We start from the raw sequence: 16,033 nt of genomic DNA, 5'->3' as shown, positions 1-16,033 counted from the left end.
AGGGAGCTAATTGTTTGTTATCATTAAAAATGCTGTACTAATCATTAAAACCTTGAGGAACACATCTTGTAAGCAGTAAAGTCAGAATGATAAAAAAAATAACCTTTTCATTCTGGAGTCTGACTTCATGACTGCACTCACTGACTAAAGCTGGACTTGTGGAGTTTGCATACTTTTAAACTCCACCGGAATGCTAAGATAGGACATGACTGTTATTAATAATTAGCTCCTTGTTTTCTTGATAGAAAAAGGTTATTGACAAGCATTTCTTTATCCACAACAAAAAGTATAATTAGCGTACCCCACTCAGTAAACCTTGTATGCATGCCACCTTACACTAATCTGCTACTTTTACAAAAAAAAAAAAATGCAATAATACAGTTCATCTTTCCAGTCCTTTTTGCACAAAATTTATTTACAATGTCTACATAAATGCTCCAAGGTGGGACTATGGAAAAATACACACATGACCAATGCTTTGCTGAGAAACAAAGTCAACATATTAAAAATAAATCTTCAGTCTATGTTTTTTGAGCTGCATAAAACAGGAAGTGATGTATAAGGTGATGGTTGTTGTTGCATGGGGACGATGATGCTTGATGTGACAGTTAGGCTTCTAAACACACACGGCCTTTGGGTTTCCATGCCTCCTCCTACCAGTCTCCTTAAGACACTGCCTGCAACAGCTGATTAATCATTGTTGGTGACTGCAGTTTTTCCCATCCTTCCCGATTTACATCTGTTCAGGCCAATTCAAATATGGTGAGTAAATGAATTAGACATGCAAATTCAAGCCCCAGGCTAGAAAGAGGGAGAGAGAGGAGAAGAGAGAGAGAGAGAGAGAGAGAGAGAGAGAGAGAGAGAGAGAGAGAGAGAGAGAGAGAGAGAGAGCGCACGCACATGGCTGAAATCCTAGGCAAGAAGAAAGATTCTTCTGCCTGATAGTTATTTTAATGCTCTAAAAATCCTGCAAATCAGACCTTCCTGTCCCTTGCAGGATAACTGTAAGGCTTTTTAATGTAAGGAGGCTTCTGGAGGAAGTGAACAGCTATGGAAACAACACACATAGTGTGGAAAAATTTCACATTTTTTTTAAAAAATCTATAAGAAACAACGTAATATGGATAACAGTATAATAGCATTTACAATATTTCACTCTTTGTTCTTTTAATGTCTTATATAGTTATTTTTGCATGTCCCCCGAGTTGACTTCGGATGGTTCTCCTGCATTTTAAGAGTCCCTATGAAGAACTAGGGATGCTCCTTGGTCCACAGTAGATGTCAAGAATGGAACTCCATAGTCCTTGCAGGAAAAGGCCTGATTCGAGATCAGTCACCATTGCAGACAACGCATACTCCCTTAAGCTACTGAGCGTGAATGTCCATGACTTGTCCACTCATTGTCGGGTCTCCCGTGTTAAGAACCGAGGGGCTTGACGCTGACATTGGCATTCCAGGGTGGGGCTGTCCTCCATGCATCATCACTGCGGGGTGGTGAGGGTGTCCAGGAATGTACGTATGCATGGGGGGCCCATGACGCAGCGGAGCAGGATGGGGGGGCATCTGGGCTTGGGTATAACTCGGCTGTCCCATACTCACACCCATTGGACCACCCCGGGCTACATACTCCCCTGGCATACTTTGCAGCCCTGTAGAAATTCAAAAGAAAGAAACAAAAAAACAAAAAATTACGGAAAGGCAACAGTGTGGTTCTGACTGTGGCAATCCTATGAAAGCCAGGGAACATTGTGATGAAGGAAGGGACTGGGGCCTTGTGAGACATTATTTTGATTCATGTGGAAGAAAATAAAAGGAGAGGTGTCAAGCTGGAATCAGAACTGTTTCCCTTGTAGGGCCATTGGACCAGTCCTACCAAGTCTAGTTTTAAACAAAAACACATTGGTTTCTGATTTAAAGAAGCATTTTTTGTTCTATCGAGAGCTCTGGTCACTAAACATTTCACACCAAGCAGAACAAGGCAAGCTCAGTGACAGTGATTACTTAGCAAATCCTGTACCTTTGGGGGGGGGGGGAATCAAAACAGTTATCAATAAATTCCTTCCACATGGCCTCTTAGAGCTGGAGGGGAAGAAAGGCTTCACAGAACTCTGTCTACCTTACAATGATTTTGAGAACAATAAGAAAAATTGGACCTAAAACAATACTCCTCTTGCTTTGAGGGGCCTCTTGTCTTCTGCATGGATTGCTCTAGTTGATGGAAAGTGACGGGCGTATTGTTTCTGAGAGCCATAAGCTCCATCATCATCAAGGGTGAAAGGCAGAACGCCATTGCTAAGTATGTTCAATTGGCTTTAGTTCTAAGTAATAGCGCACTGTGAATGCGATGAACACCTTCGAATAAGGTCTCCAGGCTCTGGCAATGAATGGCTGCTTAATCTAGCCTAAAGGAACATTTTTAAACTAATGAAAATTGCTTATAAAATATACTGTACCCACAGCTCTTTAATCAAAAAAGATGATAATATTTTTTGTAATAACCTATTAATTTAATTGGTCACGAAGCATAAAATACATCATTTAAATTTAATTGACCCAGAAACTAAGAAACAATATTTAAATTAACTAAGCTAGAGAATTCCATGATGAGGTAATAAGACTGTTGATTTCCAAGCTCAATGGAATGCTTTCAGAGTGAATTGTTAAACTTATATTGGACTCCCACCCACAGAAGAAGACCAGCATGTGTTACCCTTGGCCTCAGCAAGAATTTTAAATAGTGTGTTAATATAATCAGGGGCACATCCAAGACTCTGAAATCATGGCTTTTAATTCCAAAAAGGAACGCTAGAGAGATGCTGTTAAGGGCAACTTAAGGAATGAACTACGGCTTTGGAGTTCAAAACAGTTTTGCTTGTTTGAACTCAAATTTCTGGGGTGTCTTTTTAGGAGAGAAAATGACAGAGTGAGAATCTGGGACAGTTTTCCTAGGCTCACTTCACTAGGCCTGCCACTGAAGATTGCATTAATGATCTCTATTTTTGTATACTGAATAAGTCAAATCCATTTGTCACACTGCAAGTGATGGCATACTTAATTTGGATATAGTCAATTAGCCTGGGCTAAGCCCTGAAGCCTGCTGTGCACACCTCTATTTTGTATTCTCCCTTTTTCCATTGCCACACGTAATCCCATTATGATGGACAGACAAAGGAACAAACTAAGGGAAAAAAAAATCAAAGTTTAGTTGTCTGAAGCTCAAAATATGCCTTTACTTACCCTAAGTAAAGCTGTGTTTATTTTACCTAAAAGAAGTTCTCTGTTTGGCTTTTTGGTGTCTTGCAGGTTAGTGTAGAAATGTAACTCATGCATCAACTGCGGTTAGACAGATTTATGGCACTTTGGGGACATGCTCTTTCCTCTCCTTGCACTGCTGCAGACTGCTTACATTTTGCAAATCAGTCTGTTGCTATGACAACCCACTCCCCCACCTCCTGACTGTTTCTTGTTTTGTCATGTGGTCAGTACTGTACAATAGCAACACACAGGATAAATGTATATCATACACAGAATTTATCAGCCTAAAACCTTGATCAAAACCAAGGAGAGGAAAAAAAATGAAAGAAGCAAGAAATAAGGCTTTAATGGAAAGGAAGAAAGACGCATGAAGCTATGGGCAAGGAGAACATGAGAGGACGCAGAACGAGAATGTTCCTAGGACAAAGTGAAGACAAAGGCCCCGTTTGTACTTACTTCCCCCTGGCTTTCGATTGGTTAACTAGATGAAGGTTACATGTAGTGCCACTGCCCCTCCATGCCCATATTCATGCCCATTCCACTCATAGGTCCTAGAAGGGAGATAAAAATCCAAGAAGAGGCCAGAAGATGAGCAAAGTCAACAGATAGTGCCAAAAGACCCTTTAAAAAAAACACAGGTTCTAGGTGGCTGAGAGGCAGTAAGATATTGCGCACATAAAGGTCCTGGCTTCCCCTTTGAGGTCTTAGATGCACAGATGGTAGGCAAGGCGAGGCAGGCAGCTTGAGAAAGCAGAGGGTGGACTTCTTTACCTGCCCTGACAGGGACTTGGGGAGGGTAACACTTCTGGAGTTAAACGTGAAAAAGTACCATACAAAAAAAAAAAAAAAAAAAAGAGTCTTACCTGGTGCTCTGATGCCCATGTGCTGCTGACCGTCCATTACAAAACCTCCCATTGGCTGTCCATCAGGGTTATAAGGTGTCCCTTGGCTGACTACAAAAGTACACAGCACAGCTTCTTAATAACGGGGGAGGGGAGAGGGTTAGGAGAGGGGAGGGGACACAGAGATCATACCAAGCAGATTACATGTGCTTTTTTTGTTATTGTTGTTGTTTTGTTTTTTAACCAAAGTTAATTCTTTCTCTCAGGCCAGTTCTATATACCTCAGAGACTAGAGTTTCAAGTGCTATTTATGTTCAAGGAACAGGCTAGACACGAAATTCATGGTGGGGAGGTTTGTCTGCTGGTTCCATAATGGACATTTTAAGAAAAGAAGACACTGGAACCTGACTAACTGGGTATGGGCCCAGTGTGGTGCCAACAGAGCTTTGATGGAGCTGAGAGCAGAGTGGTATTTCAGAGGCACGGTTCAACCCCGCAGCATCACCCCAGGTATAATTTGGTCACTGCCTTTGCTACCATGTTATAATACAAAACAAATCCTAGGGCTCATGACTGAAAAACAAACAAACACGAAAAGGTGTTATTTTTTTTTTAAACTGCGAGCACCAGAAGACAGATACTAATGAGCGAGGCATGAGAATAAGAGCCATGTATTTATATCACTAACCAAATCCTGTGTTTTAACTGTACATGAAAAGCTGTTTCAGAAGTGAGCTGCCTTGGGTTATTAAAGCACACAAAAGCTCTACCTCACTGAATGTCTTTGAACTTTACTGAGTCCCACAAGTGATCCCGACCCCTTTGCCCTTTTGACAGGTAATAAACTTTACAGCAATTCCACACCAAGCCATGCACCAGGGAGTGGTCATAGTGGCAGAAAGCTGGGTAGGCAAACTTGGGGGAAAAATAACATTAATATATTGAATGTTTACAAAGAAGATTGTAGCTGAGCACGTGGTTTAAGAGTTACTCTTCTCCTTTGGCTTTTCATTCTCTACCTTCTTCATATGTTTTATAATGATGTTAAATTGATTAGTGTTGTTACAAAACCAAACTGGTTTCATTTCTAAAGCCAGGCACTCATAGTACTCACTCCCAGTTCATTTACCAGGCAGCAGCCCTCCTGGTGAATGGCTTGAGGATGCTTTTCGCTTGCCTGACTTGAATACAGTCACTAGAGGGGACTTGCCTGCTCGGTTGGACTGGTCTATCATGGGCTGCACTATTCTTCTCCGGGCATTAATAAACCTGTAACCAAGAAAGCAAAGCATATCATTATTGCATAAAAACATAAACAAAAGGTAGAGGAAGAAATGAATCACAGAAAGAAGAGCAGGGCCCTGGCAAGCTCAGTCAGCCTCCTTTCTCTCCCTCGCGGACAGCTTCACATGCGGCAAAACCTACAACCCCGTGACCTTTGAGTACAAGGCTTGGGTTTCTGAGTTGATTTATGTTTGCCTGTTTTACCACAGTTGGACACTTCCATTTCATCTTTTCATGGGGGAATTAGCAGAGTTTTCAGGAAACAATGCCAGCCACCACTCTTTTCAAAGGGCCGGGTGGGAGTCGGAGGAGACACAGAGGAGAAGCTCTCAGGACATCTGCTCCCTCCCAATTACTGACATTTCAATCTTACACTTTCTGACTTCTTTTTCACAGTGTGTTTTATCCAAACCTCCCCTACCTTTTGCAAACCTAGTTTCATCCTTATGTCCACCCCTAAGATAACGAGCCCGGTTGGCAGCACACCATCAATTGAAAGAATGTCTGGAGTTTATCACTATTAACTCACACTTCTGGGGACTTTAAAGAAATGCATTCCTTGGAGAGATTTCTTGGGGTGACTTTTTTTTCTCTTTATGCAAAATCCGAAGTCAAGACAAGGTCACATCTATACAGCAATTGAATTTATAATTTTGCTTTCTTCCGCTACTACTGAAAATTTATAAACATCTTACTAAGATATTTAAGTCACTCTATATTTATTTAAAAGATTGTTTGGTACAAGTCGTTTTATAGCTCCTTCAAAAAATATAAAGTCACTGAAATAAAACAAAACAAACAAATAAAAACAAAATAAAACAAAATTTTAAAAACCCTGTTAACTCTGAAACCATCTTCACAAGATATTTAACTCTTAAGCTTTTTGTTTTGGATTATAAGAATTGTTTGTCAAATCCAGAAAATACAGAGTATGTGTATTGGGTAACTTAAGTTCTCAACCCAACTCTAAGCAGGACATCAGAAATGTGATAAAAAGTTCAATACTACCCTATTAATAATTGAAGGGTTTACAGTCTGATATAAATTTTAGTTTGTACATGTGTCTATTTGAGCAAAGAAAGCAGTTCTGGGACTCCAAATCATTAAACAGTCAAAGATGTGTCTTTAAAATAAAAATACATGCTTCATAACATTTTAAGATTCTCAATATCCTGTACCTGCTTGTGTCCCTTCTGAGAAGCAATTAAGGGAAATGACGGAAGTAGTTTCTGACTAAAAGGGTCAGTGTGGGTGCAGACCTGTAGAGGCTACATAAACTGTTCCAGTTTCTACATATGAAGTCCCTGAACTGCTAATAAAAATATTTAAAACACAGAATCTACAACAAATTGTGTTGCAAATCAGGTTATCGTTATCTTATATAAGCCATGAAAATTGGAATCATGTGAGCAGAAGGTTAGATTAATTCTCCGTTCTCATTATAAGCACAGGTGTAGCACAAACACCATGTGAAATAACCAATTAAAATGGAAAAAAAATCTGCCGTTTCATTAGCTGCCTGTACTGCATGACCAATTAGAAAATTATTTAATATTAATATTCTGCATATACCAAAAGTAATTTTCATAGTAACTTATAGGTAAGAGAGCAGCCTCATCGCTACCCACCCAAACTTAGCAGCCATAGAATTCTCTGTCTGCGTAGTTCTTTATGTAATCTCGACTGACAGAGGAGAAACTTGGTCTGCTCGCTTTCTGTTTAATTCTTTGTAAAGACATTTTATGGGTAGGGAAAGTGATTTTTTTGTTGTTGTTTTGATTTGATTCGTTGAGGCAGGGTTTCTCTGTGTAGCCCTGGTTGTCTTGGAACTCACTCTGTAGGCTGTGCTGGTTTAGAACTCACAAGAGATCCACCTGCCTCTGCCTCCCACGTGCTGGGATTAGAGGTGTGTACAATGAGGACAATTTTTAACAAGGCTCAAGAAACTGAATGACTTATTTCCAGGGATGTGCTACCAAAAAGATGCTAAGACTTCGTTGATGACACAAAACTAGGGAATGGCCATGATTCTTTTCCTTTCTAAGGCTGGGACGACAGCAGCCATTTGTGTCCACACGTAGTTTCAGACAAGGAGTAAGCATGACAACGAACACCTTGAAAATGGAGAATGCCTATGGCTGCCCAGCTTGGGTACATAAAGAGGAGGCTGCTCAAAAAAAAAAAATCTGTAACTCGGGTTTTCCATATTCCCACATAGGCCTCCTCCACGCTGAATCACGTAGGCTCCCAAAGACCAACACAAAATAACCAGCTCAGGTCACCAACTCATGACCATTCAGCCCGTGGCACCAAAAATGGTAAATCACATTTAGGAAGTGCTTAATCACTTAGCTTGGCCATTAACATGGATGTCTAGAATATCCCACCAAATCAATGCGTAGCCTCTCCTGGAAGCCAACACAGCACTAAACATCTTCCCTAAGAGTCTGTCTTTGAACAATGTGAGCTGCGGGAAGTTCCCGTGCTTCATCTAAAATCATTTCTTGGTACAGCTTTTTTTTCCAGGACAATTTGAACAAGTTCATTCAACATTTGAACATAGCAATCATATTTTCTAGGCTTCTTTCTTTTTTCCCTGGGTTAAACATCCATGGTTCTTCAAAGGTTTTCTTTTTTGGAGCTAAGTCCCTCTCATATTTTGAGCCTGTTATCACTCAGGCCTCTCTATTCAGTTTGCTGAGACTGTATCTCTCTGGAGGTTTGCGGAGATATACTTACTGGTCACATTGACTTGGGGCCTGTCCTGGTCCCCACATAAAGGACAAATTCACTACCACATCCCCTTAACTCATCCCCCATTGGTACTAGGTATGATTTACCACTTTTTGTATTGATGAATAACTGTTTTAAAATTGATTTCCAGATATAAGAGACTCATAGATTCTATGGACACCAGGACGAGAATCCTGTCATTAAAACCAATATCAATCAGAAACACTGGGAATCAAATAAAACTCATCCACTTTGAATTGCACGGCTATGTACTAGATCTGCATAGAACTTTCTTGCTTGCCTGAAGGCAGGATTCCATGGAGCCCATGCTGGCCTCAAGCTTGCTATACCGCTAAGAAGGATGACCCTGAAATTCTGAATGCTACGATTACAGGCATTTTTAACTATGCCCAGTCTATGAGGTTTGTGAGATTTATCTCAGGGACTACTAGGTGCTGTGTAGACACTGTACCAACTGATCTACACCTTCAACCCAACTTCCTCTTTCAGAAAGCCATCATTTAAAAGCATTTCAAAATAATAAAATATTATCAGTTTATTTGGGACAAAGTAAATTCTTGGAACATTATTAAATTATAATCTCTATACTATTATGAACGATTTGCATCATGGGTTAAGGTCACAGTGAACATCTTCACCTAAAAGTAACTAGTTAAACAGCAAAGTATTTCATTTTCTAAAATGATACTTCATTTCTGTGTGCATGATTTTACAACTCAGCATCACAGGGGCCCTCAGGACTTTTCTACTGAAACTGCTTTTTAGAATTAGCTGCAGACGGCAGAGCCAGCATTTAGAAGGCTTCAGGGGTGAATTCAGATACAAAAAGATTTTTCCTTCTGGGCAAAGCAATAAAATGGCCTTCTGGCTCCTCCCACTATAAGTCAAACTGAGGTCAACTCCCTTGTCTCACTATCTGTTTAAATAAACTGGCCCTGGTGTTTGTTTCTCCAGTGCCCTTTGACCTGGGACTCATCCTCCCTGCATTGGTGACAGAATGCTTTGCTTTGCGTTGTGAGAGAAACAAAATTATCAAGAAGTTTCTAAGCCTGGAAAATAACAAAATGCTGTTAGAGTAGATGTGAGCATAAATGAACATATTTTCCTTCTTAAAGCACTGTTACTTACAGAGAAATCAAAATAAATAATATATATATATATATATATATACTGAAATTAGATCAAGCAAAAAGTAATGTCTCTGGGAAGAAGTGAGAGGGAGATGGAGTAAACACACATTAGAATATAGGATGTGAACACATTTTCCAATGGCTACAGAAGTCTTTCTTTAAAATAACTGTTATTTAGATATAATTCAAATGTAGATGTCAGGAATGTGACTGTGAGCTTGGCTTGCTCACTAAAATGGGCAGTTTTACACTTTTTCTTAATAGAATATAACCAAAATATACTACAATTTAGGTTTTTTAAGACACTAAATTGGCCGGGCGGTGGTGGCGCACGCCTTTAATCCCAGCACTTGGGAGGCAGAGGCAGGCGGATTTCTGAGTTCGAGGCCAGCCTGGTCTACAAAGTGAGTTCCAGGACAGCAAAAAAAAAAAAAAAAAAAAAAAAAAGACACTAAATTGTTCAGTTAAATGATCTTTAAATCTTATAAATGTTTTATTTGCCTTTGTATATTACTGTACACACACACACACAAACATAGACCTTAATTATCAAGTACTTTGAAGAACTCAACTCCTTTTCTGAAGGTGATAAGCAACTGGATTAAGTAAGGAAAGAAGGCTGCATCTCCTTGTGTGTGCAGCACAGTGCAAAACTTGTATTGAGAGACAATTCTTTTTCCTGAGGCCAAGGCTTACCAAGGAAAGGAATATAGCAGTTTGGCCTTACAGTTCCCTCCATGTCCAAATAAACAGAGATATATTTCTTTCTGCCCTGGTTGTTTGTTTAGGACTCAGTGTCCTTCTAAGGAGGAGTGGAGCTAAGACAGGAAAGAAAGTCTCCCAGCATTAGAGATTTGGGATCATCTATAAATTGAATTTTACTTTGTGTGTTTTATAAAAATCAGACAAGGAGATTGCAAGCTGTATCTGAATTTAGTTTTTTTTAATTTTTTTCTCTTTCACCTCTTTTTTTTTTTTTAGATTTATTTATTTTTATTTATATAAGGACACTGCAGCTCTCTTGAGACACACACCAGAAGAGTGCTTTGGACCCCATTACAGATGGTTGTGAGCCACCATGTGGTTCCTGGGAATTGAACTCAGGACCTGTGGAAGAGCAGTCAGTGTTCTTAACCACTGAGCCATCTTTCCAGCCTCCTGAATTTTGCTTTGAACAAACAGTTCCTGGTTTCATTTCTTCTCTTTGGTCCACTGTTGTTATATGCTATATGCTAGGTGTTTTAATGTGTGATGTGTGTATATGTGTGGTATGTATGCTTGTGTTGGGTGTATGTGTGTTTGTGTGTGTGGTGTGTGTATGCTTGTCTGGTGTATGTATACTTCTATGGTATTTGTGTGTGTGTGCTTGTGTGTGTGTGGTTTTTGTGAGTGTGTGGTATGTGTGTATTTGTGTGTGTATGTGTATGTGTTTGTGTGTGTGTGTGTGTTTGTGTGTGTATAGGTGTGTGGTGTATATGTGTTTGTTGTGTGTCTTTGTGTGTTTGTTTATTTTTCCCCATTCTGCTAGAGCTTCTTTCCTTTTCAGTTGTGGAATTAGGATGGTTTTCTGGGCAAGAGCTGGTTGCTGGAACTGCTTTCTGAAATGGGCTTTTATCCTTTGTTTATTGTCTGCTTTTTGCCTTGGTCCCAAACTTTGTTCCTAAACTGAATTTTTCCAGAGAGAGCAGGTGGGTCAGCAGAGCTTAATGGGCATGTGGTAGGAACAAACTCAAGGTAGAGTTGCCTAGTTCCAAAGCCGACCCTGTCCACAGCTTAAGCTCCCTTCTCTAAGTCTCTATCATAATGATGAAGAGCAAGGGATGCTCACCCATTCGCTTGCCAGATTCCCCTCCTCAGTTCTCCTCCTTGGTGTTCAATGTTCAGCTTGCAGCTCGTCATTAAAGGGAGCCTACATTTAGTTACTTTGGCACGTTACAGCCAAGCCGGTAACACACACAAAATCAAAGTGTTTCCATTTCCAAACAATGATCCACTTCTCTCTCAGGCCTACGATCTTGTTTACCAACCAAGAAGAAGTAAATAGAATGGGGGGTGGACCTAGGTTTACTGTAATGTGTAGTTCCTTCTATGTATGGAAAAATGCCATTTTCCAACACCCTCAAATGCTCAGGAAGATACAATAATCAATAATTAGGAAATGATTTCAGTGATGAAGGGGGATGGCTTGGAACAGACAACCAAACTCAACAGTTAAGCTCTAATCCCCAGAGAAAGACCCTGTCTCAAAAAGGAGAGGCAATGACACTTGAATATGACCTATGCACACTTTTGCACATACATGTATGTGAGCCTGCATACACATTTGGACATGCACACACATATAAATACACAGCACACACATAGAAATGATCACACTAGCCAGAAGGGAGTATTAGTGAAAATGAATTGATTAGTATTAGCTATATTATAAATAGTTCCATACATATTCAAATAAAAATAAATAGCATGTACTTCAAAGTATAATTTAATGACTGGCAATTTCTATACATACTATTCTTTATTCTATTAAAAATAATCACTATGTACATATAACATTTAATTAACATAGAATCTATTTGGGAAATTTTCTAAAGATTTTGTTTAATTTTTAGAGTAAGCATAATGAAATGTTTAAATAAAAAAATATGAAATTGGAAGATAATTGTAGAATTTCAAATTGTTGTTATTTTCTATACCATGAGCTAGCTTCTTTATTTAACAGAACACTCTTTCAACCATGTCAGGGTTAGTCAAATAAAAATCACATACTTTTTAAGAAGTCAGCATTTCCTTATAATTTTAAGGCATGCTTTATAGACAAAGATTACAGGAAATTGTAGGCACCTCCCAAGTAACTCCTTGTTCTTTTAAGCAAAAAATTTAGATGAAAAATTTAGATTTTCTACTGAAAAGCATTATTGTAGATTTACATGTACTTTTGGACTTAGTGACCCCAAACTGGAAGTTTTTAGAATTCATCCTTTCTACAAATCATTTTGTTGGGAGATAAAATTTCGTAAAACATGATTTTAAGATGCTCAAGAAAGTTGACTCAATCTCAAGTCAAAACCCTTGTGAAGTCATATTTTTGGCACCTCTTTCTAGTTTCTTAACCTTCTCCAGGATCCGGCAGCTCCCAGGGTGAGCTGTAATACATCACTCCTGTCTGGGGGTGGAGAATGGCTTCGGAGAAGAGTTGGACAGACGTGGAAAGGAGGAGGCAAGCTCTTCTCCACTCCCACTCCAGAATCAGAATGTCAGATTGCTCAGATCACAGGAATTCCATCAGTCAGAGTGTAAGAAGCCAGAGGCAAGAAATCCAGGAAGAACTGATGCTGTCTAACTCGAGCAAAGAAGTTAATTATCGGCAATTTTTGTTTGTTTGTTTGTTTGTTTGTTTGTCTGAGAGCAGCTGGTGGAGGGGTCATCCTTAAATCAACAATGACAGTGCAAAATAATGAAAGAATATAGACGATGTTTTGGACTTATAACTGAAACAATGGTGGGATAACTCATTGCTGCATGGGAACACATCACAGAAAACTCCCCTTGTAAACAAAGTTCATATCAACACTTGGGTTGCAAGCGCCTTCGTGGCCTTTCTAAGTCTCTTGTTCTAACTTGAACCCTTGCCCTTGGTTGCTTCTTGCTGCCTTCTAGGTCACTGAAACCTGGTCAAGTAAGGACCTGGTTGTGAACTCCAAAACCCATGCAAAACAAAACAAAACAGCCTGGCGCAGCAGTTTGCATCTGTGAACCTACAGCTGGGGAAGGAAGAGGCTGAAGGACCTATGGGGCAAACTGGCCAGTCAGTCTTAGGGGAATCAGACAGCTCCAGTTTCAGTGAGAGAGCCTCTTTCAAAAATATAAAATGAAAAGCAGTAGAGAAAGACACCTGATATTAATCTCCAGTTTCCATCATATTTAAGGATCCATTGTTTAAAAAAAAAAAAAAAACCTGAATTTCTAAAGTTGGATTGAATTGAATTTCCAAAATTTAGCTACGGAGCCAGGTGGTGGCATACGCACCTTTAATCTCAGCACTTGGGAAGCAGATGGAGGCGAATCTCTATGAGTTTGAGTCCAGCCTAGTCTACAGAGAGAGTTCCAGGATAGCCAGGGCTATGAGGAGAAACCTTGTCTCAAAAAAGCAAATTAAACAAACAAGCTACAGAATAGCGCAGTCCTCATGACTATGGTAACACATTGACACATGAAATACCCACCTAAATGTGAAAATTTGTGTTTGTATGACCATGAATGTAAAGGGAAAATAGTAGTTTGGTTAAGTTATAGTTATTTTAAGTGGTTATTATCACAACATAGAAGGGATCTGACCCTTACATGTAGTTAAACTTTCTCTGGTAAGGAAAAAGCTTTGGAAGCTAGAAAAAATATTGACAGAATAGAGGTCACTCTTCATTTTAGAGATGAAACTTTTTTTTAACTTAAATACTAATTTTCTTATTCACAAAAAGTCAATAGAGTTCTATATAACTGAACATCTCTAACATATTACTAAATAAATATATGTATTCAAGGCTTAAACCCTGTTTCCCTGCCAATGCCCACTATAAAGATGAGAAATCAGTTTATCCAATAGAGTAGGGCACTGTGGAGAGGGCACAGACATGGAGCAACAGGCACAGACCCTGGAGCCACCCAGGCCATTCAGAGAGATGGCCATTTTAGTGATTGGATGGACATTATTTTTTCTAAGAACGTTGCTTTAAATCAATGTTTCTCAGCTTGGGGGTCGAACAACCCTTTTACTAGGGTTGCTTATGATATCCTGAATATCAGATATTTACATTACAACTCATAAAGTACATAAATTACAGCTATGAAGTAGCAATGAAAATTATTTTATGGTTGGGGTCACCACAACATGAGGAACCATATTAAAGGGTCACAGCAGTAGGAAGGTTGAGGGCCACTGCCTTAAATAAACATATTGAAAACCTATTGTGTTAGAATGACTTCCTCTATCTACATAAGACATTACTAAATCTTAGTCTCCTCTTGGAATGTCCCAGCTTCCCACACCTTCAATAACCATAAATTTCTGGCCTTGCAATCTTCACTCATACCAGGGGAAAATGTCTCAAAATTTACCATGTCACTCAGATCTGCCTAGTCACAAAATTTAGTTACAGAGCCAGGTACTGGCACACATCTTTAATCCCAGCATTTAGGAGGCAGAGGCAGGCAGATCTCTGTGAGTCTGAGTCAAGCCTGATCTACAGGGAGAGTTCTAGAACATCCAGGGCTACACAGAGAAACCCTGTCTCTAAAAACCTGAATATATGTATACACACACACACACACACACACACACACACACACTACAGAACCTGTGAATGGGGGTTTCTGTTGAACTTTCAAATAGTTAGTGAAGCCTCTGTTTCAACCCATAAAACAAGATCCAAACTCAATGTAATGTCACAATATGCACTGTGTAAACCCTAGAGATGCACGTGGCTCCATAAACACCAAAAGGCACCCCCATCATGAGATAGATGGTCCAAATGAAGGAGACATGGTGGCCTCCTCTTAGAACGTGACAAATTGGCTGGCCAAACACTGTCAGTGAGCCCTTGGGAATGTGTGTTTGCTGTAGGGTTGCTGGATGCCAGTGTTGCTTTGCTTTGCTTTTGTCTTTTGTGTTTGTTTGCTTATTTTTTGAGACAGGGTCCCACTATGCTTCCTTAACTGGCCCAGATGTATGCAGACGAGGCTTGACCTCACAAAGATCTATCTGCTTGCCTCGACATAGTGAGTGCTAGAATTAAACGCAGCTTTAACAACATCTTCCTTCCTTCCTTCCCTCCGTCCCTTTCTCCTTTCCCTTCCTCCTCTTTTATTCCTTGTCCCTATTACCTTCTTCTGAAGAGTTCCATGAATCCTAGGCTGACAGTCTTCAAATTGTTCATATAGCCGAGGCTGATCTGGTACCTTTTGCTTCCACCTTCCAGGTGTTGCTCAGACGGCGTGTGTTTCCTACCAGATTTGGTATTATATTTGGTATTATATATGGTACTAGAGACTGAACCCAGGACTTCCTGCATGCCAGGTAAACCAACCTAGTTATATCCTCAACTGCTATTCTTAAAAACTTTTTTTCCATCCATTATCTCATTCAAAACACTGGGCTACTGGCAGGGAGACTCAAACCCGTGCCTCGTGAGAAGAACCCGGGAGTGGAGCAGGACCACGCCACTGACTGGTTCTGAGATGAGAGCAGCATTTAGGTGTACTGTCCTAGTGATCTAGTGGCTAAATGTGAAGAAACACATTTTGCAAGTTGTAAGACCTAGTACAGGAGTTCCTTGTTTGAACACCATTATAAGTCTCAAAAGTAATAAGAGTACAAAAAGTCCTAGCAGCATAAACTGGAAGCAATCCAAATCTTCACCAACTGATCCAGGAATACTGAATGTGTTTCTAGTCGCACAGTGGCTCACTGCTCAGCCAGGACAAGGAATGAGGCACTGACAATGTGTGCTATAATGTCGATGACACCCCTCCCCCCCAAAAAAAAACATTACGTAGAAGAATCTAGTTACATATCACCACATATTGTAAGAGCACTTTGTACGTGCATATGTGTGTGAAATGCCCAGAACAGGCAAAGGCAGAGACAGAAAGTAGAGTAGTGGCTTCCTGGAGATGCTGAGCAGAGATCAGGAAATGAGAGGAGAGGTAGTAGCTAAATGGCACCTGGTTTCTCTTAAAGTGGCAAAATAGTTTAAAACTGATAGTGGGGAC

At 39.9% G+C, this 16,033-nt stretch overlaps 1 protein-coding gene across 3 annotated transcripts in view; it reads right to left on the bottom strand.

The window, feature by feature from the left end:
• Positions 1-394: 394 nt before the first annotated feature.
• Meis1 (Meis homeobox 1) overlaps positions 395-16,033 on the bottom strand; it is a 140,861-nt gene continuing 125,222 nt past the window's right edge. For 2 of the 3 annotated variants that reach the window (XM_085829096.1, XM_085829095.1), the window contains 3 exons: positions 5,227-5,366; positions 4,119-4,208; positions 395-1,649 (listed from right to left, as the gene is read on the bottom strand). In XM_085829096.1, the coding sequence (XP_085685222.1) occupies positions 1,366-1,649; positions 4,119-4,208; positions 5,227-5,366 (514 nt within the window). In that variant the 3' untranslated portion in view covers positions 395-1,365. Of the gene's footprint in view, positions 1,650-3,711; positions 3,807-4,118; positions 4,209-5,226; positions 5,367-16,033 lie in introns of all 3 variants that reach the window. The other variant, XM_085829097.1, reaches the window with a different exon arrangement.

This window comes from Mus caroli, unplaced genomic scaffold (assembly GCF_978045245.1).
Source record: "Mus caroli unplaced genomic scaffold, Mus_caroli_1 scaffold_13, whole genome shotgun sequence".
Lineage (NCBI taxonomy): Eukaryota > Metazoa > Chordata > Mammalia > Rodentia > Muridae > Mus > Mus caroli.
The sequence above is the reverse complement of the archived record's forward strand: the minus strand, read 5'-3'. Positions and strand labels throughout refer to the sequence as shown.